At 35.1% G+C, this 26,914-nt stretch overlaps 1 protein-coding gene across 2 annotated transcripts in view; it reads right to left on the minus strand.

Moving 5' to 3' along the window:
• Window positions 1-16,828: 16,828 nt before the first annotated feature.
• The window catches only part of LOC149532063 (glutamate receptor 3.3-like), a 31,378-nt gene continuing 21,292 nt past the window's right edge, over window positions 16,829-26,914 (minus strand). The window contains exons 4-8 of one of the 2 annotated variants that reach the window (XM_089809587.1): window positions 19,393-20,735; window positions 18,934-19,211; window positions 18,503-18,534; window positions 17,849-18,255; window positions 16,829-17,755 (exon numbers count right to left, since the gene is read on the minus strand). In XM_089809587.1, the coding sequence (XP_089665713.1) occupies window positions 17,246-17,755; window positions 17,849-18,255; window positions 18,503-18,534; window positions 18,934-19,211; window positions 19,393-20,735 (2,570 nt within the window). In that variant the 3' untranslated portion in view covers window positions 16,829-17,245. Of the gene's footprint in view, window positions 17,756-17,848; window positions 18,256-18,502; window positions 18,535-18,933; window positions 19,236-19,392; window positions 20,736-26,914 lie in introns of both variants that reach the window. The other variant, XM_089809586.1, reaches the window with a different exon arrangement.

Here is a 26,914-nt window from a genome sequence, read left to right on the forward strand (position 1 = left end):
TTTTATATCTTATTAACTATCAATTTATTAATGTTTAACAAAACTACTAATAAATTATTAATTTTAAATAACTATGCATTAATATTTAATTATTACATATTAATAAAAGTTATTATTAAAACATTATTAAATAAAATATATAAAAAATTTATTGATTAAAATTTAAAATAATAATAAAACTTTTTTTGTAAATAATACAAATTTTTAAAAAATGAATTAAAACAATTATAAAAAAAAAGGGCACGTATTAAATAAGCCATCGGCTTATAACAGCCCTGCGGCCTGTCGCAGTCTTGCGGTCGCAGGGCCTACGGCGGCAGGTACCCTGTACCTAACGTTGCAGTACCTGCGATGCAGGTACTGTCGGCAGAGCCGATACTGGGGGTGGGTACGGGGTAATTCCCTCCCCCCCACTATTAACATATGTATATATTTTTTTAAAATACAAATTTTTTTTTTTATAATAAAATCTTTATTGATATTTAAATCTGTTTGAAGATATATATAAATTTATAAATATGTTCAAATAATTTCTCTTAATATATATATAAATATATTAAAACAATTGTCTCCTTCTTATATTGACAGAGAAAATATAGTCAACCATCCGAACTTCTAATTTAGAATTTCAGTCTTAGATTCAACCCTTCCCATTTAAATCCTATGTATTCAGAAGTTAATTGACAAGCATCTGATAAATTTTGATATTGTGATGTTTAAACATTCATCATAGAGAATTCAGGTCTACAATCCACAGACACGAAGAAGACATGAAATAAAAAAATTGCGTAAATAATCAGCGATTAAAACACAAGACCCTACCTGATCCTGATGCTAATACAAAATCCTTGAAAAACTATGAGAGAATTCGCTCCCCTTCAATAACTTTCCTCTGAAAATCTTTCTTGGTATTAGCTTTCTGAAATTCGCTTCCAAAAGTTGTCTCCCCAAAAATTCCCGTCCAAATTCGTGTCCCCCAAAAATGAACCCCCAAGTTGTGATAAGGAGTTTTCTCCTCAAATCGGAGCACTAATTGTGCGTTCACCCCGAGAGGACTCTTTGCTCAACTGAGTTAACTCCTAAAATTAACTTGTATTAATCTTTTCTTTTATTTTGCATTCATCTTTTCATGCACATTAAGTTGAATTATTAAATAACTTTAATATTCCACTTGACTTCTATTTTAAATCAATTTATTACTTTAATCTCATGTGCACTTTATGAAATTAAAATAACATTATTATTTTCTATTATTTTATCTTTTAATTTATTTCTCATATTTAAACTCATGCTTAGATCATGCGATCTAGAATCCTTAATAATTTAATATCTTTCAACTTTTAATTTATTTTAGAAACTTAATTGATAACATATTTAATTAATTTAAATAACAATAATATTTAGCATTTATTTAAAAATGAACTCCAAATATATTATTATTAAATTAAATTAATATTATCATGTTCTAAATTTATCTTTGAACTTTTATCTCCAAATTTAATTCTTTTATTTAATTAATTTCTCAATTAATTAAATAGATATCATATTAATTCTCCATTAAATTAAATCATTAATTAATCTTTTTTAATTAGACTTAATTAATAGAAAACACATCAAGGACTCATATAACAACATACGAAAACCCATCATAGAAAAATACATACTAAATTAAACAAAAAGGGTTATAATCACGAAATTACATCCTTTGATGTATTTGGAGGGTACTTAACTCAGATACTTGCCCTAATTATCAATTAGGAAAATTGGCTAAAGGGTTTAGGAATTGGACTTAAGAGTTTATCTCCCCTCTCTTACCATTGAGATAATGCAATAGGGTACGCTCATTCTGGCAATTCAGGGAAGTCGATACCCAGTACCTGCAACCTGCATAAAATTCATGCATGTACAAACACAATATTCTAAGCTAAACAGACAATGGCAGGAAGCGGTGCATCGTGTAGATCTCGACTAGTAGGTGACTACGACTCCCTTCCTTAACCACATCAGGAACACCATACATAAATAAAACAAACACGCACACCATACACATGTAGTATGGGGTAAGTATCCATAAGAAAGCACATGTGATAATAAACCATCTAACTAATCATCATCGATAACCGAAAACATTGAATAATCATCATACATGCATGAAATATAGAGTACCAAGTAATCTCATATAATAAATTGAGTGTAAAACAACATCTGATAATCTCTAAAATAATAATACTAATCATCAAACATAAAATTGGCCTAAAAGAGTTTGGCAAGGATGACAGAAATGCGACTTAGGGGCAGGCACTACACAAGCATTTACTTGGCCCTTTGTTCCAATAGCAAAAAATATCCAACATACAACCTTAAGGGGATGCAAATGGGTCTCGATTCTTTGTCCTTAAATCACATAAGATTGCAGATTCAAGAGATAGGAGACAAGAATCAAAATGAAACTAAGAGATTCCTACTCATTTGTATTCATTTCTTTGAAACTATACATTCAAATGCATGAAACTAAAATATAAAAATGCCTAACATATCAAAACTAGTTATATTATCTCACTACTACTATTCATACAAGAGAAAACATGTTGAAGAATGTGGTGTCACAGTGATGAGAACACTTCAAAACTGGAACCCCAGTTTCACAAATCTGAGAAAACTTAAGATTGGAACACACATGGTATTACAACAACGAGTATTTTTTCTCCAAAATTGGAACCAACAATGTGGTTTCACAGTCTACACTATCAACCCTTACAATGAATGAGAAAGAGAAAGATATAGAGGAAGAATGCAATCTCGGATCTAATCTGAAGACGACATGTGCCCACTTGAATCTCCATCATGTGCTGTTGTAGAACATCTCTCATCTTTCTACCCATGAAATCTGATTTAGTTTTCACCATTATTTTGTAACAAACCCAAAATATCTCTTCCTAAGTGATGAAAACCCTTCTGTTACTCAAATATTTGAAATGCATCATAAAATGTAGATAAAATCTAGATTTAACTATCTTGGAGGTAACCAAACTCGACCCTAACTACATTTTTACTACCTTTTATGTTCATTTAGTTCATTACCCTACTAGAAATCAAATCTGAACTACCCTAACTGAATGAAACTGCAAATTGGGTACCTAAGACAAATCCCTACATAACTTGAACATGTGACCACCTATGCAAAAACAAACTCCAGAATCAGAAATTTCATCTTCTCCTAGTTCCAAGGATATATAATATCACTATATATGCCCATCAGAAACACCTAGAATCCCATTTTGATAAATATGCCCCTACTACGGCTCTCTAGTCTACAAATCTCATTTTTCAAAAATTAAAAATACTCTAAAGTTCAAAATTTAGCTTTAATCCATTTTTTAGTTTAAAAAAATCACTACAGAGATTCTTTCAAAAAATATTTGAAAATTGACATTTAAAAACATTTTTATTTTTTCCTTCACCATGCATTTCGAGTCAAACCCACTTTGACCAAGCTGCCATGTGGTTACATCTTATTGATCAACCTCTGCATTATCACCTACCACATGGCACCCTCTGAGTGGTTTTCCTGTTACCACCATGCGGTAGCTTCTAATTGGTTCTTAGACTACTCCATCAAAATCTGCCACATCATTCCCAATCAAGCCCGCTACCACGTGGCACCCAGGCACTTTCCTGCATTGCTTATCAAATGTGAATCTCCACAATACAAGAATGTGCCAACCGTCGGATGTGGCCACATGTTAGCATCTAGTGCATGTGTCTTGAATCTACCACATCATTGCTACAGGAATTCATCGCCACATGTCTTTCAACGATTGGTTCTTAGGTTTCCATGTCATCACCTCAGCTGGCATCTTTTGGTCAAAACTAATTCATTTCCCAACTGGTCAACGTGTCCACCATGCAAGTCTTGTCATAAGTGTTGAGCACTTAAGACACTTGGTCTTTGAGTGATGAGACATAAAATCATCCTTTTGAGACACCTCATGCCCAGTGTGGGACAAAAGATAACAATTTAACAAATTTCCCCTTTGCAGACTGAGAAACAAATTAAAACTTGGGCCTCTGCATGGGTAAGAGCTCTCTTCATGCCCAGTCATGTTAGAGGCAGTCAAGGCAGATTGGTCAGGGAAAAAGGAGATACAACGATAGCCTGGAACATATCTCTTTCACCAAAATCATCACTTTAAAACATGTTTATAGACTACACATGTGAATTCCTTTGTAAGAGATGTAACTCCCTGCAGTATGCCAATTGTCTTCCTTCAGTATTTCATGCCCTCCTCTTTATCTATAGCATTATAACTTTTCTAGACATTGAAATAATACTTTGCCTCTCCAATCAATTTCATTCTTCATGTCGGGAGAGCTCCTCTTCATGTGTTCTTACTCCCTCAATTGAGCTTTCTAGAATTTTATTGTTGGTCTCTCATTCTACTGCCTTGGACTCTTGAAATTTTCTCCTCATCATGCTAATTTATTTCATCATTATTTTTCGCATTTACATTAATGGAAGTGGAAACATCATCAAATGCCCCCGGTTTCCTTTTACGCCTTAATCCATTACCATTCCATCTGTCCGCCTTCTTTGACCCTGCTCATGGCTTTCTTTTTTGTGATTCTTTTTGTCGTCATGTCACTGGTCTTTACATGGGAGGTGGGCAGCAATGACAAAACAATCATAATACTTGGTGGCTCCTCTCCCACTTCTTATGTGGGTGGTGCTTCTAACCATTTATTAAAATGGTGATTTTGTTTCCTATGCCAGGCAGCAGCTGCCTTGAACTTTTCAGATTCAGCTAGGTATTTCTACTGTGCTCCTTAATTATAATTGTGTTGTTTCCTTGTTTGAATTATAACAATATGGACATTGCCAAATTTTTTTAAGTGTAACCAGTAATATAAACACCAAGTTGTACAGGGCACATCATAGATTTTAACTTTTGAAAAGGTGGGCAATATTTCATTAAGTTTTCTCAATTTGACCTTATTCCTTATCCTCTCATTGGATATGCAAGACATGTTTCAGGCTAACCTAAATGAAATTTCCACAACCATTAAATGGGCGATGTCAAAGCTTCTCAAAAACCCACATGCCTTAAAGCAAGCCCAAGAAGAAATAAGCAGAGTAGTGAGCTACAATAAAAGAGTAGAAGAATTTGATACGATAAACCTTACATATCTTCAAGTGGTGATAAAGGATGTATTTTGCCTCCACTCAACTACGCCTAAGATATTCACCTAAGAATCTTAAAAGAAAACCTTCCAATCAACCCATCTACACCAACATTGACCATATAAGATATTTAATAATCTTTGGGGTTACAAGTCTTGAAGGCTTTGACCACAATTCAAGAGCAATATGGTAAGGTATCATATTAGAACAACTAAAAATAAATCACTCTTCACTCTTATTTTCCACACATTCTTCCCCATTTGAAAAGTCATCCTCAACCATTTCATTACATAAAAAGATATAGGCAAAATATCAACTTGATGAGAAAACATTTTGCACATTCACTCCTTACACGTCATTCAGTGTTCAAACATAGGTGTTCGTATCAGGAAATAATGAGTAAAATCACTACACATCCCTTTCAAAACCAATGCCTAGTCAATCCACTGAAATAGGTCGGGCCCCAAAGTGGGTCCGACTAAAAAAAAAATTGAATTCAAACACTTGAATTCTCAAATTGATCCATTGATTGCCTGATGCTGACTAGAAAAAACTTGACCAATGAACCATCCATTAAAAATTCATTTTAACTCTTTTTGCAACTTGTCAATTCTGTGTTTGGATGTCCTTTGACTGGCTTTAAAAATTGACAAAAACACCTGACCAAGCTCTGAGATCTAACATGTTGATTCACTATTCCACATTCTTGCATCCTGCTAAATCTAATCTCATGATGAATTCTTAGTCAAAAGATATTGACTATCGAAGTTTCCCTTTCAGAACTGGCTACAAGAAAACATGTTAGAAAACCATAAAATGCATTCAAAATCGGCTTTGAAAATAGGGAAAAATAACACGTAGGAAGACAAAAATTGGAGCATTGATTCACTGTCATGAGGATAATATAAATCTATGATTAAGGCTCATAAAAAATAACATGACACATTTGGAAAATGGTCAAATTAGGCTACTCAAAATTTACAGACTGGAAACATTGGTAGAAAAATGTTTTTCTCAATTGGAATGGACCTAGGAAACTGTACAAACAGATTCGTCAAAATTTGAAAATTGGCATACTTAAAGTATTTTTAGAGTAGAATGCAATGGTACAATCCATTTGATCTCACCTTTCATGGATTCAAAGTTATAACATCTCGAACAGGGGTAGCGACCAATCTGCACTTTATGACACAAATAAAAAGTTATAAATTGCCTTCAAAATCATGTTCGAAAATTGATCAAATGAATTTTTCATAAGCTCAAATCCGGAGCATAGTAAGTGTCTGACCTCTAGAATGCAATGCAATAGGAATTTTCTCATTTTGGTCAACTAGATCAAAGTTATAACAAGTCAAATAGGGCCTCCCAAAATTTAGAATAATTTACACCAGCATGACAACAATAAATCTGAAATATAGGTTCTCTAGTATGGACATTAAACACTCCCAAAGCAGCGAGTCATGAAATGTTACTTGGTGCAAGATATTCAATTGCAAACACAACCTCCTATTGTTGTTTAACACTTAGGCAAAAATGCAGAATTGGACATTGCTCAAAACAGGACTTGATAGAATGACTCGGAATGGAAATTTATCTTCATGGGATGAGTGGATATACTAAATGCAAGGTGTTATAAACATTAAACACCTCTTAGGCCTCGAACGGACAACTGGGTAAATATGCATTAAAAAGCGCTTATAGGGCTTGATTTTTGTAATGGTACTCAAAATCAGGGCTTCGATTTTGAGTCCCAACAGAAGGATAGATCAGAGAGTAGAAGACTAGGCCAAACTTGCACATTTTAATGAAGATTCCAAACCATCCCATTCTAAAGATGTTGAAAGGGGAGAAGTCTTAGTTAATAGAAGAGTCTTGTTGAGTGGTGAGAATGAACCTAATCAAAGGAGGAGATTTTTTCACACAAAGCATGAATTTGAAGATAAGTGTTGTGATGCAATCATTGATGGTGGAAGCACTATGAATCTGGTGTAAAAAAATATGGTCATGAAGTTAAATCTCAAGAGGCAAAAACATCCTCATCTATATCATATCGCCTAGGTGCAAGACGACCACATGGTCATGGTCAATGAGAAGTGCCTAGTGAAGTTCAAGATTGGAAGCTACTAGGATGAGGTTCTTTGCGATATCATACCTATGGACATATGTCATATGTTGCTAGGTAGGTCATGGAAATTTGATAGGTATGTTGTACATGATGGGCGAGAAAATACCTACACTATGAAAAATGGAGTGAAACATTAGTTGAAGTAATTTAAGGAGAAAGAAGAAAAGTTATGTAGTCCTTCCAAAATATGTTTTTTTGACGAGAAGGAGTTTCTCAAAGGTATGAAGCATGAACATATGTGTTTTTTTGTAATCCCAAAACATGGTAAAGAAGAAGTGGAGGAGGTACCTACAAAAGTTGTAGATTTTTTGGGCGAGTTTCTTGATATTGAGTCAAATAATGTACCTGATGTATTACCCCAAGTGAGGAGTGTCAGTCACCAGATGGACTTGATTTCAGGAGCTAGTTTGTCAAACAAGGCAGCACATAAAATGACAATAGATGAAAGTGAAGATTTGAACAGACAAGTACATGAGTTATTGTGGAAGGGGTTGATTTGAGAGAGTTTCATTCCATGTGATGTACCGGTAGTATTAACCCCAAAGAAGAATGGAGAATGGAATATGTGTGCAGATTCTTGAGCTATCAACAAAATCACAATCAAGTACCAATTTCCATTGCCACTAATGGATCATATTATGGACAGTTTGAGTGGAGCTGTGTATTTCACAAAGATAGATCTCAAGAGCGGGTACCATTAGATCCGCATCAAAGAAGGAGACGAGTGGAAGACTACGTTCAAGACAAGGAAGGATTGTACAAGTGGTTAGTCATGCCTTTTGGGCTAACCAATGAACTAAGCACTTTCACAAGGCTCATGAATGAGGTACTCAAGGAATTTCTAAGTTTTTCATTGTTTACTTAGATGATATTTTAATCTTTAGTAAGAAATTGGAGGATCATTCGATGCACATTCATAATGTGTTTAACAAACCTAGGGAGAAAAAATTGCTAATAAATTTGAAGAAGTGCAATTTTGTGGAGTTGGTGTAATTGGGATTTTTATTATCTATAAAAGATCTGAAACTGGACCCTAAGAAAGTGAAGATTATCTTCGAGTGACCTATTTCAAGGAGTGCAACTGAGGTGAGATCTTTTCATGGACTAACTAGGTTTTACAAAAAAAATTATCGAAGGTTTTAGCAATATTTGTGGACCTTTGAGTAAAATAATGAGAGGAGATATGAAAGAATTTAAGTGGACATAGGTGTAGAAAAGATTTTTAATCAGTTGAAACAAGAATTTAGAAAAAAACTTGTTTTAGCACTTCCAAATTTTAATAAGGTGTTTCAAGTAGACTGTGATGGTAGTGATAGTATAATAGAAATTGTTTTGATCCAAGAAGGTGGACTTGTTGCTTGTTTCAATTAGAAATTGAATGATGCTAAAAGAAAGTATTATGTTTATGATCAAGAATTTTACGCTATAATTCATGCATTGAAGAAGTGGAGACATTATCTTCTTCCTAAGGAGTTCGTTTTGTATACTGATCACCAAGCTTTTTAATATTTGAATAGTCAAGGAAAATTGAACCAAAGACATTTGAAATGGGTTGATTTTTTGCAGAGTTATACATTTGTTTTGAACATGTGAGTGGGAAGTCTAATAGAGTTGCAGATGCTCTTAGTAGAAGACAAGATTTGTTGACATAAATGCAAATTGAGGTGGTTGGATTCAAGCAACTCAAGAATTTGTATCTAGAGGATCCTAATTTTGGTGAGGCTTAGAAAGTTTGTACAAAACCTGTTACACTTGATATGAGAAAGTGATTAGATTTCATAATCCAAGATGGTATGTTGTTCAAGGAATGTCAAATGTGCATTCCCAGAAGTTCCATGAGAGAGAATCTCATCAATGAGAAGCATAGTGGAGGATTGGTTGGATACTTTGGTAGAGATAAGACTATTGCTTTGGTTTCTAACAATATTATTGGCCATAGTTGTAGCAAGATGTGAAGAAATTTGTGCAGTGTTGCAGAGTATGTCAAATGGTGAAAGGAGTGAAGCAAAATATGGGGTTATATCAGCCATTACCTGTACCTAAGAAGTCATGGGAAGATGTTAGCATGGATTTTGTTTTTGGTTTACCAAGGACACAGAGAGGGCATGACTCAATATTTGTGGTGGTTATTTGTGCAGTGTTGTAGAGTATGTCAAATGGCGAAAGGAGTGAAGCAAAATACGGGGTTATATCCGCCATTACCTATACCTGAGAAGCCATGGGAAGATGTTAGCATGGATTTCATTTTTGGTTTACCAAGGACACGGAGAGGGCATGACTCAATATTTGTGGTGGTTAATAGATTTTCAAAAGTGGCACATTTCATTACCTGCAAGAAGACAAGTGATGTTGTTCATGTCACAGAGTTATTTTTCAAAGAAGTGGTCAGATTACATGGTCTACCAAAGAGTATAGTTTTTTATTGAGACACCAAGTTTATTGGGTATTTCTAGTGTACATTGTGGAAGAAATTGAAGATGGGTTTGAAATTCAGTTCATCCCATCATCCACAGGTCGATGGACAAACAGAAGTTGTGAACCGAAGTTTGGGGAATTTGTTGAGATGCTTGGTTGGAGATAAGTCAAAAGGTTGGGATTTGACTTTACCACAAGAGAAATCTACATAAAATAATTTTGTCAATAAGAGTAATGGTAAATCAATATTCCATATTATATATGGAGTAGTCCTAGAAATGCTTCTAAAATTAGGCAGTTGGATAGACGAGAGAAAAGTAGTGTTGAAGTAGAAGAATTTGTCAAACATTTGAAAAATATCCATGAGGAGGCGAGGAAGCACATTACAAAGATGAATACATAGTATAAGGAAAAGACAAATGTGAAAAGGAGGTATAAGGAATTTCAGCTTGGAGATGAAGTCATGGTTCATTTGAGGAAGGAGAGATTTCCAGTGGGTACATATAATAAGCTAAAAATGAAGAAGTTTTGACCATGCAAGATAGTGAAAAGGCGTGATTCTAGAAATGAGTATGAAGTAGAGTTGCCAGCTAAACTGGACATTTCACCAATGTTTAACATTTTAGATCTGACTGAATATTATGAGGGAGGTGATGGAGATGAAGTTGTAGAAGCATGGTGGAGTATTCTAGCATCTACTTTAGCTACATGAGAGATTGAAGAGATATTGTCTAGTCATGAGGGAAAAAGAACAAGGAACAGAAAATATGAAGATCATTTGATCAAATAGAAAGGGAGGACACTAGAGGACTCCTCATTGCTAGCACGAGAGGAGGTTGAACATCTTGGTTTTCCTTTGACTACCTAAGACATGACAAGGTTACTTCTCAAATTATCTCGAGTGTCTAATGTAGGAGCATCCTTGGTGTAAGGGCAATCTTGCATCTCCCAAAAAAATATCTATTTTTAGTTTTCTAGTTTTTGTGGTTTTTTAATAAGGGTTATTCCTACATAGAGTTGTTATTTGTGGGAGTTTTATAGTTTTAGTAAGTTGGTATTATGTTCTCATATTGTTCTAATCTCATATATGGAGGTTCATCTTTGACATATCAGCCTATTGGATGAGTTTTATTTTCATATCATATGTATTAGTGCAGCTATTGCAGATTTTCGGTATGAATTTTGTCTATCCAAACTTCAAGTCCAGCAATGAAGAACTAAATGGCTTTAAAATGAGGTAAAAATTCAATTAATGGACGCTTGTGCTATCCACTATTGTAGATCGCTATCTAGGAATTCTAGAATGTGGTTATAATAGCCTATCAAGTAAATGGTTTGCTAGTTATCATCTCCAAAAGTGGACCCATCCGAAAATATAATTTGTAAATTGTCTTGAGTCAAGCTTATGTAATAAAGTGTAATGAAATGATATAATATGATGTTGGTCAGCCTCAAGGGTTAGAGCTTAGTGTCTAGAAGCTTCTCAGGTGGTTAAAAGTGTCTATATAAGGAAGGCACATAGGTTGTCTAGGGAAGTTCTAGGTGATACTCACAACTCTATTTTGCAGGCCTTTGTAAGGAAGGCACCCATGTGGGTTTACATATTATAATTTCGTAATTCTACATTTGTGGAGATAATAAGAAGTCCATATTTTGTTCTCTCAATTTGTGTTGTTCTATATTTTTATTGTTTGTTGTGGTATTAAGGGGAGCACCCTTTATCAACGAGTTTGTGCTAGATATAACTTAATTGTTCAAGATTAAGCAAAACTAATGAATATGAAAATAGCGACACATAACACAATATTTATCTCCTAGAAGCCCAACTAGGGTAAAAACCATGGTGTGTGATTTGATCCTCACAAGGCTTGCATTCTCCTAAAGTGCATCCAGTCAAGAGCTTATCTCTGTTAAAAGATTACAAAGACATTGTTAGATGCCACCTGATTAAAGGATTTTGATAAGCTCTATTAAATTCTTGCCATGTTAGGAGAAACCTTGTTAAAGGACTTCTAAACACAAGTGAATGTGTTACCCTATTAGGGGATTTAGTACAAAGAATCTATTAGGGTGCACCCTCGACAGAATTTAATGTTGCAAAGATTAGTAAACAAAAGGAAATAATCTAATGATGTAGCTATTGCACTTAGCTTGAAATAGTTCCTTCTTCATCTCTCTTGACCTATCTGGAACTATACTATGCCTTCTCTCAACTCTACAACTTCAGACTTTGATCACTTCTATGCTTGGCTTTCCTTGCTAATGCAAACAATAACCCTTGTGTTATTTGGGCTTACTAGATTCTCCTCAACACACTCATTAACTCTTCAGTGGTGACTTATCTATGTCACTCTCCTTCACACCTTGAGATTACACTTAGCTCAACTCTTCTGGCTTTTTGGCTAATCACTCAGCAATCTAACATTTTCCCTTTTAACTCTATCTCATTTTATGCTTCCTTCTTGCTTCACTTAGAGGTCCTAAGCTGTGAATTCAAAATTTGAATTCTCACCCCTACTTCTAGCTCGACTTCTCATTGTGGTAGTGCATCACTCCTATCAGATGTGGCATGTTCATATAGGAGTCACGAGTGTCACATGTCCTCACTGACTTGCTCTTGTTGGAAAGAATTCAAATATGAATTCTTCTGATTGTTCCTCAATATGTTAACCCATTTCCATTAAGTACAATGATGAGTGCACTCCTACCCTCTTCATGATATGGCAATCACGAGTATCTTGCTCCATGTGTTTCTTGCTAACTTGGCCAAACCATCTTGTATGGCCACCAATCAACTATCTTTCCTTTCCACTTGGCATCCTTCTGCTCTTACAAACTTCATGTAGCATGATTTATCTAAATGGATCACCTTTGTAATCGCCTCTTTTAAGCCCAAACTTCTTCTCTTCTCTAATCACCCTTGTGAACTAGATAGATGCATCAATGTGCCTTATCAATCGTTGCTCCCAACCGGTCTAAGCTTCTTCATGTGCCTTGCCATCAATGACAACACCTTCAATAGCTAGGTCTAGCAGTCTGTTTACCAATAAGTCTTTAGGGTTCAAGACAGATATGCCAATAACCTTGGTCAAGCCCTTATTGAGGAATCAAACCTAAATTGAAATAAAAGTAAATGAAGGAATGTTAACATGTAGTCAAAGTAAATACATCAATGGAGAATGTCATAATAACGTAAATGCAATAGTGTTTGATACGTGATCAAATATCTTGATGTAATAGGCTTGAATTGGCATAGAAACGAATAGGAAATGTTGTAAGACAAGACCTTATGTGTGGATGCTATATTATGCCTTAAAGATAGATGAAATAATTTGAATGCTTGAAGGAAGAATGTCTTTCTTGCTTGAAACTCCTTGAATGCACTTACTTGATTACTTGAATGTAGATAGCTTTCCTATAATATGGATGGTAATGGAAGATCATGGATGTTAATGAATGATCATTTGAGTAGAGAAGGCCTTCTTTTATAGCGATTTTGAAGCAACTTTCCTTAGAAGGATGGACTTGGAAGAGCGGGGAAAAATCAATAGTTGGTATCGAGACCCATATTTATTTGGAAAAAGCACTTGGATAAGGGATGACCTTGTCCCTTACCACCCAGGTAAATGGCAACCTCATCGCTTACCCTAGAGAAGGAATGACCTTGTCCCTAACCTGAAGGTGATAGAGCCTAGAAATTGGATTCAAACCCAAGAAATATTGCAAAATCAAATAAAATTATGATTTATGCAAGGGAAAAAAATCAAAAATACATATAAAGCATTAATTGTGTGGTTGGGGGAATAAATGAAAAGCTAAGCATAGAAATTCATGCCAACATAGTGTTTTGAGCAAGATTGGAAGAAGATATGACCTTGATTAAGTAATCAAGTGCAAAAGGAGGTTAAAAGGTCTCAAATGAAAGTGCTTCCATTTTAAGATGGTACATGAGTAGAGGTCTAATCACATAAGCTAGAGATTAGACCTACTCATAATCCACCCTCATTAGTAGGGATAAACACTTGATTCAACTTCTGATGAAGGTAGCCAAGAGCTAAATGCAAAGTGGTTTGAGAAGATACCCAAATTTAATAAATCAAATTGATATTATTTGGTTAAGACTATGAAAATTGGTAATGACTTGCATAAACAAAGAGCTAAGCATCTTAAAAAATAATATAGAGCACAAATATGGAAAGGAGAGTTATGGAGGAACCTATCACTAAAATTTTGGCTCAAAATGTAGGATTAATTCACATAGCACCATCATCTTAGTAGACCCAAAAATGATTTCATCTGCAGATCTAGAAGCAGAACATCACTCTCATGTCTTCCTTGAAAAACCTCTAAACATGTGTCAAACTAAAGTTATAAGTGTAGACTATGTGTCGAACATGAAGGCTTCTTAATCCCCATTTTAGATTTTGAATCTTCCTGTCCCAAACTCACCACTTCATATCTACAACAATTTATCCCTGGATTTATGAACATTTACACAAGAGAGGGAAAATGGTTTATGTTTTATAGGGGTGTGTTTAAGTTGAGCTTTGGGAGGGTTCAACCTTCCTAGCAATGGTGATGATAAAAAAAAGTACAATATTGAATATCAAAAGACTATACCTTAGGCTTGATTATGTTGAAGAATGCTAATGTCTTCTTTACAAGATCTTCAAGTATTAATGTTACAACATGACACCTCAAACAAGATAATTCATAGAAGCTTCTTGATATGAAAAGTCTTGCAACTTGCTAACCTTTAATGGTGAGATCTAAATTCATTTGTACTCTATGTTTTCTCTAGAGGGCTTGTGCGTGAATGAGAAGAAGAATGAATAAGGAAGGGATGCTCTTATGTTAGGTTCCCAATATATTTCTTAAATTTGGCAGACCTTCCAATGACCACATGAGAATATCAAAGATCAAATAACAATTGACGATAAATAACACGTTACCATATTCAAATTTGGTCCCTTTTGGAGGGACTAAGACACTTAGTGCCACAGTCCACTAGGAGCATGGTCCCTGGTGTCCAAGACTATTAGGACCATAGTACTTGGTCCCTTGGTCCAGCCACAAGAGGTGAACTAGTACAACATTGAAGAAGCAAAGGTTTAGAACACATGACCTTATCTCCATACTAGAAGTTGACATCAATTTGACAACAAAGGGACTAGAATAGGTTAAGTGCACAAAAGGGAGTGTGAAATGGTAAGGGGTTACAATTTACAACATTATATTTTTCCCCCACTTTAGTAAGAAGGGGCCAAGGTGCGATGGACGATGAAGAAACCCAAAACCTATGATCTTGACTCAAAATCACATCAAGGACAGAAAAAAAAAAACAACCTAAAGACACAAAAGGGTGAGTCATTAATTAAAGAAAGACTCCACGTCAAATATATCAAGAGACTTTTGACAGGAAAAAAAAATAAGAGAATCTGGTACAATGTAGTAAGCATCAGCTCATAAAATTACAAAGAATACATTGGGAAAAAATGAGGGCATTAGGATAGTACTAACTTACAATATCAAGCTCAATAACCTCCAGCTTGGTGCGCACCTCATCCATAGTTGCTTGACTTGTATGTAATACAGACAGTGTATCTTGCTGCAATGTAGAACCCCGTCTCAGCCCACACAAATTGTGGGTGTCCAGTGTCCAATTCGTGCACAGCTAAGAGATCTAATGGGAATTAAATGCTCAAACCTTACACTGATCATCAGATAGATGCAAATTTCAAACAACTAAATCACATGTTAAAAGGCATTCAATTTAGGTCAACAAAATGTGTCCGTCGGAGGACAATGTTTGATAAACAAGATCTGAGGCCAAACCATTGTTCAAACCACAAACTATTGATTCTAACAACGAAACCCCAAGAGACAAATGTTGTTTCATTTGATTGGTGATCATGTGGCAATCATAGAAGCAATGTGACAGCAAGAACAGACTAGGTGTCAATAGTTACCCTGAATACATCAAGATAAATAGTTAGAAATTAAATATGCCTCGGCTCACATTGAGAGGCATACGCCTGGCCAGTGCCTCGAGAGTCATTGACTTCTTCTCCTTCACCCCTTTCCTCATCGAGCCCAACAAATACAATGTTTTCTTTACACAAATTGGTTTCTGGATTTGGTTGTGAATTTTTATTTTTTTATCATCAATGTTTCAGATTATAGTCTGTGATCCATCATCAAGATGAGAGAGCAAAGGATATGAAAGAAAGAAAAATACGCAGACTAGACTCCCAAAAGAGAGATTAAAATGAAAGAGGGGAAAAAGAAAAACACAACACAAAGAAGACAAGAAAAAGAAGAAATAAAAGAGAATGAATAAAAACCAAATAAGTAAATATGCAAACAATAACCTGCAACTTAATGAACTTAAATAAAAACAATACACCCCAAATATATGCACTATATGAACTAACAGGTAGAAGAATAGATCTAAATAAAAATAATAACACCTAAGACATAAAATATATGTGTGTGTGTGTGTTAAATGTTTTCTTTTTCTAAAACATGTTGACATGTGTCTTTAAGCTCAGATTTTACTTTCTATTATTTTCTGGTGTCAAAGAAAGAAAGAAGACATCAGAGGATTAATAATGTTAATGATTCAGGCTTTAAACTCATTGGTTTAATCGAGATTTGGTGTAAGGGGATGCAAAAAGTTTGGCCCAAGAAGCGCGGGAAGCTCAGAATTGCCAATAATGCAATTGCCTCAAATTGTTGCAGTTCATAAACAAAATTCCCACTTAACAAACCACTATGCAGGGCATAAGAAGCGCTACTTTTCTTTCAAAATGTTAAGCAACGCCCAAATTTAGAAAGAATGTGACACATTTGATTTGCGTATTCATAAATATAAGCAGCTGCCCTGCCTCTGCTCAAAACATACACTGTCCTCTAAGCTTCCTTCTATGGACAGTGTTCCAGAAGTAGGAAATGAGCTGTGCAAAAATGAGGCATAGCTGAAAATGACAATCTGCTTCCTTCCAATAATTGGAATATAATAAAATAAAGCTTGATGAATTTGTGTACTAGCACTACATACAGATTCTAAAATAATGATAGAATGAAAAAGCCGCACACAGTACACAATATTTTACCTGGGAAAACCCTTAGAAAACCTAGCAGAGCAACCTTGTTTATTGCTGAAAAAATATTTAAATATTCATGATACAATAGTATAACTCTTTTTCAACTCTTGTTCCTGTGGAAACAATAATGAGCACACTGAAAAGCAGTTTTATAATTGACATAAATGCTTTAAAATCATGGGCAAAAACAGCAAACCCGATAAAGCATTCCACCCCAGCCCTGCCCACTTTCCCACACTCCCCTCAAAATATTCTGGGAATTCAACAATATTTCCATCACTGATGATTCACCCATTCAACTATAAAACATGAGAAGTACACAACACACTTCCATGACAATCCGCTTCCCTCCAAGAACTGAATGCTACAGTTGCATTGACAAAACTTCAGCATCGAGATGGTTGTTTTGCTATTCTCAAACTAAACAGGGGAAATGCCATTGGAACAATCGATAGATGAGCCCATGCTATGGGATGCCAATCGGCTTGGAGAGCTCTGAGGCTGTCTTAATTCCAACTCTGGATTCATTCTCTTGTCTGTGCGCTTCCTTTTCGGCCTCTTTATTTTGGCAGCATCCTCCCTCTCATCAATAAAAGAGGCAAATGATCTGAGAACCTTTGTACTTCTTAGGCTCAAGGAATTTGACATATCGGGAGAATCCTCAATACATGTATTGGCATGACGAGTGAATAGGCAAATAATGCGAACGAAAAATACAAACAGAGCTAAAAAGCACACAATTCCCATTACTAGGAAAAGGCCCCAAAAACTTTGCAGGCCAAACTGATTTGACTGGACTGCACTTCCCTCTAGACTGCATATATCGTTTTTCAACCATTTATCATGAATCCTCTGAAGTTCCCCATTTTCAGAAAGAGCTAGGATCGCTGTGGACATGTCAACTGCAAGATGAGAGTCCTTGGGGAAAGCCTATTCAATATCAACACATTCTATAAGTTAAATCCCATAATTCTCAAATGAAAAACAAAAAAACTTTACATAGATCATTGTAAACCCACTTACAAATCCCCAACCACTTTTTGTAAATTCACGGCCCACAATTGTATATCCACAATGTGTGGATAGAAATGATTGAATATAAGGAAGCTCATCTACAATTGCAGCCACACCACCTTTGTTTGACCCAAGAGTCAATGCTTCAGCATAACTATCCTGACTGTTTAAAGGCACTAATCTGGATTTTGCTATATTATATTCTTCTGTTAGATAATCTGCAACAAAAGATCCTGTTTGATATCCTATTGGTGAATTGCTTGATGCCAAGCTCTCAATTCCTTGAATTGTTGGTGAAAGCTTCTGCACTGTGAGGATTGATGTTAAGCTTGCGGTGTAACTTGAATTAATGATTAAAACAACAAATAGCCAAATGAGCAGTACTGCACGTCCAAGGCTGCTCTTGGTATTTTCCTCTGCATAAGCCACATAGGTCATAAATTTTCTACACAAATTATTTCAGATATTTGAAAGGAGCAAAGTATTCTGAAAGTATTGTGACAGAAACCTTTATTTTACTGCATATCAGGTGAATCTTTGCTGCATATTTTACATCTTCGTAATATTTAAATAGTTTAGGATCAATCATATGAAAGAAAATGCCAAACAACTGTATTTCTAACAGAAGTAACTAAAATAGATCACAAGAGGCAAGGTACTTACTGTGGGAAAAGAACATTGTAGAAAATGTGAACCTGCCAAAAATGATGTTTGTAAGACATTTTATCTTTGCATGTCTGAAAGCACAGTTCTCAAATGCAAGTATAGAATTATCATGTAATCTGTTGCTAAAACAAATCATGCTATAAAATTTGAACACGTAAATCTTTCTCATATTCTCAGAAATGTTTTATTCTCAAGGTTTTTTTTTCCTACAAACTTAGGGACGCTTAATAAGTCAAATATATGTAAGTCGATTCAGCATCCACAAAATTAATCGCATATTTAAAATGATAACACAATACCAAATTGTAATCAACCACCTGAGAATTCCAACTTTATTTTTTAGTTCAAAGGCAGTGATCTGAAATGAACAACGTGGGAGTAGTACTTCACATAAATGTCAATTGCACATTAAAAGGAAAGGAAATTACCAAAGAACATTCATGACTTGCTGCTTCGGATGCCCTCGAAACTCAGGGTTTAATCTATGCTCCAGAATCCACACAACAGCTCCGACAATAACAAAAAAGGCAACAGTTGTACACCACATTTCTACTGTAAATGGACGCAGGAAAGCCCATGCATTGGAATCAATATCTTTAACTGGTACCACCACAACTAAGCCAGATTCTACATAAGGCTGTGTAAAGTCCACAATCTTTGATCGTTTTGTCACAATTGAAATATCTCCAACGGCTGCATCAAAGTTCTGCAAAAGTCCAGCTATGAATAGCTGAACTGTAAGTAGTATGCATATGCTTACTTTCAGATTACATGACTAATTCTTCAACATTATACAAGCATATTGGTGGGCTCATCACAATGGAAACAAACTTTGATAACAAAATACAGGAGCAAGTGTAAGAGATCATTAAATTTACAGTAGATACCTTTAACACAACCTGCTCCACAAGCTTGTCATAGCTGGGTGTAGAATTTCCTGTTCCATAAGATATAAATGTGTACGGAACAGCATAAGAAAGCAAGTTCACTGCAGCAGAAAACACATCAATGCAAAATCCTTTTGGTGTGTGGCTATCATTTACTGTTGAAACAAACTCTTTAAAACCTATTTTTCTGGGGACACCAATCACAAGTTCCTTGCCATTGTTCGGAAATACCCAGCCCCGTGGCACAACTTTGCTTTCCCCAGGCCATACAATATCATATAGTTTTGGTTTGGCATGAGATAGGTTATGATTGAGGGTAGTTGAATCTTCTGGTGGGGTAACTGAGAAGCCAGTGTGATTTGACCAGTAGCCAATGCTACGAAATCCCGTACCAGCTATATTAATAATCTCAAATGTAGAGCCTATCAAATTTCTACTTTTATCTAGTTGCACAGCACCTGCAACACCATTGAAATGAGTTCCTAGTATTATCTTCCGCAACTGTGCTCCTTCTTTGAAGACCTTCAAAGCAGCTAGTTCTGACTTGCTTGCATTCTTACTTGAAGGTGTATTCTGTTTTACAAACGAGAAATTTCCTCCCTGATTCAGGAAGGCATTGATAGAGTGAGCAATCATCAATATGCTATCATAAGCATACAGTCCAAACACATTCAAAGAGGCATCCACTATGTGACTTTTTTGTAACCTTTTCCACTTTTTTGTAAACTCATTATGTTTTTCTGAATTTGGACTATGTGGCCGCAGACCAATCACCCCTTGAAGTGAGTTCAGGTCATCTGTTGCAAATATATTTGAATCTAAAACAGAGGATAGCCAATCTGTGACTATCCAAACATAGCCAGTGCTCAACATTCCAATGTCTTTTGCTTTGGAGAAAAGGTTAAGACCAGCATCTGAGTTCATATGGACGATAAAAATCCGTGCTTCTACTAAAGCCAATTTTTCTAAGGCACTGATCATTCCTCTCTGGTTGATTCCAGGAGGCATAGCTGCCTTATTAGTAATCTTAGCTCCCACATTTCCCAGGGCATCCCCTAATACAGAAATGCCATTTCTACCATAGTCATCATCTAAGTACACTGCCACAACTTCTCTCCAGCCATAATAACCCACTAAAGCAGCAATTGCAGACATCTGAGAAAAATCACTGTGAGTCATCCTGATAAAATATGGGTATTCAGATGATGTAAGAGTGGGATCAGTAGCTGCGAATGACAAAAGTGGTATTTGGAGTTCCTTTGCCAAATGTGAAACAATGTGAGCAAGAACAGATGATTGTGGGCCTAATATTGCCACAACATCTTTCTTCAACAATTCCAAAGCTGCACAAAGACAAAACATTGCAATGTAAACATTAGAAAATACACTTTTCATGCATATAATGCTCCAGAATACATTATCTGATGATATATCAGTCCTAAAATGAGTAAAATGAGCATCAAACTTCTATTATGTGTTGGAAACATAATTTCTATTTCATCAGAATCTCTAAGCCTATGTGTCATAGCCCCACACACAGATGAATTGAATTAGCTAATGAATTTAGAAAATTGTCTTACTCTGTAAGACTTCACAATTTTCTATGGCCAAATCACAACAAAGAAAGATACTAATATGAAGTAATGGTAATGACAGAAAGGCATTAGTTGAAAAGAATCGAATCTGGTAATACTACAGTATCAGCAAACAAGTTCACAACAGCAGCAAGTAAAAGCATTGATTGGATGAATCGATAAAGAAAGCAGCGATAGCAATCTGAATATTAAAAGGAGTCAATACAAGCAACTAGCGATCCTATCAAAGTTAATTAATATTAATAAAACCAAGGCTAACTAAACAAAACATTTGTCTAGGCAAAACTGAAAGGATGTGTTTTAATTTTAATTTTTAGTTAATGCTGCTTATGAAAAGATACAATTTCAAGGGACACCTGTCTATATAAAGACATCCCTTCCCATCAGGCATGTGTGTGTGTGCGTGCACACGCACGTTCCCATGTGTGCGTGGGTAGAAGGAAAAACACAACAAAAGGTATCATTGACAGAGATAAGTATTTAAAAAGGAAAACAAATCAAACATATTGGCTCCTTGGCGTGGCTATCATTTGATACATATTCTAATATTTTACAATTATTCCTCATTTGGATTTCAGAAAATTGAAAAGTGATTATTTCAAAGTCTCAGACTCATATGCATTTATATACCAATATTCTAATATGCATTTTAGAGTTATCCAATTTACCAATTATACTTATATTGATAGTATAAGGACTTATTACAAAAAAAAATGTAAAAGATGTTATGTTCCTGATGCTGAAATCAATCATGGCAGGGAAAGTAAGGTGATCACCCTTAGGAAAATGGTGATGAGATCACCTTCTAAACACCTCACCTCATGGTTGTGATTGGAGAGTCTCCATGGGGCCAAAGGGGGACAAACTGGACTGCTTTTGGGCCTAGGAAAGAAAGACTTTTGGGGCACTTTGCTATGAATGATCCCCTTGTCCTTACCATGGTAAATAGGTGTTCAATCATTTGAAGTCAAGTTAGGAGTGGCAAGATGAAGGAGAGTGGTGATAGGACCCTACACTAGGTAGCCCATCTCACATGTATTGCACAGGCCACATGAAACCAAGGCAGATGGAATATCCAGTCTTGGGCCTAAAGTAAGAGGTTTCTGGGGCACCTCATCAAATCACCCTACCTTAACACTTATATGGTTGGGTTACTTTGAATGTTAATTTTAGCAATCTAATGCTTCAATCATATTTGTTGTTGAAGAAGTTTAACTATGAGTTATGATTATAAATAATAAACCTGAAGTGTGCTGCAGGGCTTCAATCAAAGTGAAAGGCATCTCTTAAACCTTAATCATTTGACAAAAATTGTGATCTAGGGTAAAATTTGGATACTCATAATTGGGGGCACTATGTCATGTAGAGACACGTCTATTGCATAGTGACACACTTGTCTATATATATGGCATGTTTATAGGATTTTTAAATCCATAATAAACACAGATAAATCTATTCAATGCTCCATTTCAACAATTACTACCAGAGCCACTGTCAAGAATGCTGGAATGAAGAGGAACTTTGCTGTAAGGAAGATGTTCAGAAAATTGCAGAATTGTTCTCAGAATGGTTCCCTGTTCATTGGCTGTTTAAAGTATTTGTCGATTAGAGTTGTTGTTTTTTAACCTGGTTGTATTTTTCTTTGATGATTAAAGAATAATAAGGTATTGAACTATTGCCTACCTGTTGTGTGGTTTACACACCATCGCCCCATTGCAAATAGGGACCCCTCTTTTTCTTTTGCTAGTAGATTTAGGTGTTCTTAAAGGTCAAGATAGCAGCGATTCTTCAAGACTTGGGCCCTTTAGTCAAGGTTGTTTCAAGATAGATGAGGCAGATCTGAATGTTTTGACACAGTTTTTTTGTAAACTGCCTGGAATACCCATAACGGATTGGAATCAACCCTTTTTGGGCATTAATTCCCAAGACAGGCAGATTTCCGTCCTATTTTATCTCGAAACTTTGGTGCATCTAAAATTTGTTTAAAACTTGGTCAAATTCAATGGAGAAATCATCAGAAGGCTGGAAATTGTGGTAGAAATCACTCAAGTTTTAACTGAGATTGCCCAAAATCATGAAAATTCCAACCTTCCACTTTAACTTGAATTCTTTGATGTCAGCTTGGAATCATGAGAACTTAGCAAATTTGATGGAAAAGCCACCTGAAAGAATGACATTTTGGTGAGTTTGTGGAGTTCAAATTTTTTGTTCATGGCTGAGTTTTCCCAAAGCAGGTCAGAAACTGACCCTTTTTGGGCATAAATGCCCAAATGTTGATAATTTCCGACCCTACCTTTCAATCCAATCTTTGGCTGTCAAATCAATGAGGACTTTGCAAAGTTAGAGAGGAAACAAATGATGGGGGGCTGGAATTTAGTCGAAATGATCAAACTTTTGTGGCTGAATTGCCCAATATGGATCAGAATCTGACCCTTTTTGGGCAATTAAAGCCCAAAGTTCAGAGGTTTCTGCCTTCAAATCCTAAATGAATCTGAGAATTAAGTTAAATTGGAGGAAAAGTGAGAGATTTTGAACTAAAAATCTCCAACCCTCCTTGGGCATTAATGCCGAAATTTCTCTGAGTTCCAACCCCCTAAGTTAGGCCTAATCCAATTTTTTTAACTGCATTTTCCTTGCAAAATTATGAGGGCAGTCTGTGATTGCTTGGCAATTTGAATTAAGAGGCAATTCCAAGGTTTTTTTTTAAGGCATTGCCCAAGAGAGGGCAGAATCAAAGGAAGGTTAGCTTTATATTGAAGAATTGAATTTAAGCAAAATGAAATGCAATTCAATGCAGGTCATCCTTGTTGAGTAACATGGATCGTTTTCTACAAATGTAGTAACATTGCTAGTGTAGGAGCCCCTAGTCATAAAGATATTGTAGATGGTCCCAAGAAATATTGTAATTATTTAATATAAGTCCATATGTTTGGATGTGATATTCTATGTAATGAATCAATGGTAATGCCTAAGGGAAATAAAATGTAAAGTTGTCAAGAAAGTGCAAGATTTCAAAATTGTAATATTACAAAATGTTGAAAACAAAAGGAAGATGAAAGGTCATAGGGGAATTTGAATGGTTTCTAAATGCCTAAAATGGTATAAATAACTTGTATTGGTCATTCCAAATAAGAATGAGAAGAAGGAGAACATTTTGGTATTAGTTTGTGCATTCATTCCTAGCTATTTTGATTGGTGTTCACTATTTTTATGTTGTTTCCAGGCCTTGTACAGATACTTACGGCATAGAAACCCTATATAAGTTAGACATTTGGATAGTAGGATGACTTATATTCCTTCTCTTTTTGGTTTGGATTAATTTCATTTGTTTTTGAAGAAGTTATGCATATTTTAGTGAAAATGGCTGGTTACAGATTTCAAATTCCCTGACAATAGTCATGTTGCAGTATTTGGTACTGACACATATGAACGAGTTATTACCTCCAAATAGATTCATTGGAAAGATATATGAATAAGCTTTCATTTCCTTTTGGGTTGAGTTGTTTTCATTCAGATTTGTGGAAGTTATACATCTTTTAGTGAAAACTGTTGTTCAAATACTTTCAATTGAGTTGCATACAATGATTTGTGCTCACATAATGATTTATGTATTGAAAAAATTAATGACTTACATATTCGGAAACTAGATTCATAGAGGGGTACTATGAAATTGGTTTGGAATCATTTGAATTTGTCTTGAGAAAGTTATTGGATGCCCTAGGGACGGTTACAAGTTTTGTTTCTCATTTATGACAGTGAAAATGGGTCTCGATACAGAGACCATAACTTGTAATTTATTTATTGGATTGGGCTCAGCTTTGAATATGTTTATAAGGACTAATTTGGAACAGCTCCTCCAAAGAGTTTTTTAGAAAGATGTTGAGAACAATAGTTATGAATAAAACAATTTGGTATAGAAATCAGATTGTGTAAATGGAGATATATTGATAAACTTGTTGAAGCATATTTTGTTTTACCTCATGAGATGCCTCTAAATCATAAATTTATTGAATGGATGTGATCAGCATGGATCCTATTTATTAATGGGGTTTTTAATATGATACCTACATCAATTTCCATTGTAATTGATATGTTTCAAATGCAGATTTGAATTTCATATAAATATGAGAGAAGACATGTCTCATGAAGAGACACATCTCTATGGTTTAATCATCATTTAATTAATAATAATATATTTTAAAATATATGTGTAACTATATATATAATATAACTGTACTATATATATATATATAACATGGATAAATATATATAGGAAATGATGATTTATCAATAACAATAATGTATCTTAGACCAAATCAATTCAACTGAAGCTACAACCTTAACACTGCCTCTTAGCTAGGGAGGATTTGTAGAAAACATTATGCTCTCAAGTATATGAAGAGATATCATCTCTGTATGATATTCTTAGAATGGCATATTTAAGGATATCAACATAAATCCATCAATTTAGATGTTATCTTTCAATATAATCCAAAGTATGATTCAACAAGAAATATCAATCATACGATATTTCATCATACGTATATTCTTTTGGTATGTGCACTGGCATCAAATCCTTGATGCCTACCAAAAGAATATGTTATATCCTAGAAGGATATGAGTTATCTGATTTTCGGCACTCTGGGACAACAACTTAATGAAGTCTACTTGATAACAGGTCTACCATTTATAAGATCATCAGCTTACAATGGTTACCTTCTATTTATATATGTCAATGAAAGATTGTCACCTTTCATTACATATCATATGCAAAATAGTGACCACCATGAACCAAGTCAGAAGGTGGCACAAGGGCTTTCACCTTAATTCTCTCTCACAGAGAAGAATGCATTACAACGAATTTCACTGTGAACTTTTCCCTTATAAAGAAGTGATCATACTTCAAATTTCTCCCTCTGAACAACAATCCTGGGAAGTCAAGTCCTCTAGTTACTCTCTTAGAGCTCTTTTCGCCTAAGGATGCCTATCAAACTCCCTCTTAATTTGATATCAATCTTCCTGACTTTCTGGTGATAAGTCATTACTTCCTCATTACGTACATAGTGGTAGGCCCATCAAAATCATGTAATCATACACGTATTTTTTAGACTCCATCTGAGTCTCAATCTTTTGAGCTCCTATGTTGCCTTTGAAGAAGTGTTAGGCTCCCTCTTAATATAGAAGGATACTCATGATCCAAGTCACTATGGATATTTGCTTCAAGAGTCTCACTTTATCCAGCCTGATTATCAAATGACTAATGAATTCTAGATCACAACTTCTTTGGAGCTATTGTCATAAGATTAAGTTTGCGCAATATTTGGTAGTATGTGTAAGGTACCAACCTTCTTTTCCTCCATTTCCAACATATGAAGTAATACAATCTCTCTCAAAACATCTTATCTACATTATCTAAGAGGGTGTTTGATTGTTCTTCATACTTAATCTCCACAATATTATAATGAAACTTCTAATAATGTTCATCTAAATATTCGTGGTATTATGTTTATGTTGCACTCCCATACAAAAGGTTGGATTCTAGGCTTGTTGTAAGTCGCATCACCTGATGCTCAATTTTGTTATGTCATCGTGTTCTAATTCATCATTATTATCATATGCAATGTTGATTTTTTCAATATTTTTTTTCATATATTTCATTCTCTTAGTTGTCACTACAGCTCTACATTTAATCATTTGAATTTGTCTTGAGAAAGTTATTGGATGCCCTAGGCACGGTTACAAGTTTTGTTTCTCATTTATGACAGTGAAAATGGGTCTCGATACAGAGACCATAACTTGTAATTTATTTATTGGATTGGGCTCAGCTTTGAATATGTTTTATAAGGACTAATTTGGAACAGCTCCTCCAAAGAATTTTTTAGAAAGATGTTGAGAACAATAGTTATGAACAAAACAATTTGGTATAG

The sequence above is a fragment of the Cupressus sempervirens genome, chromosome 11 (assembly GCF_028749045.1).
Source record: "Cupressus sempervirens isolate cs-2001-9-10 chromosome 11, ASM2874904v1, whole genome shotgun sequence".
NCBI lineage: Eukaryota > Viridiplantae > Streptophyta > Pinopsida > Cupressales > Cupressaceae > Cupressus > Cupressus sempervirens.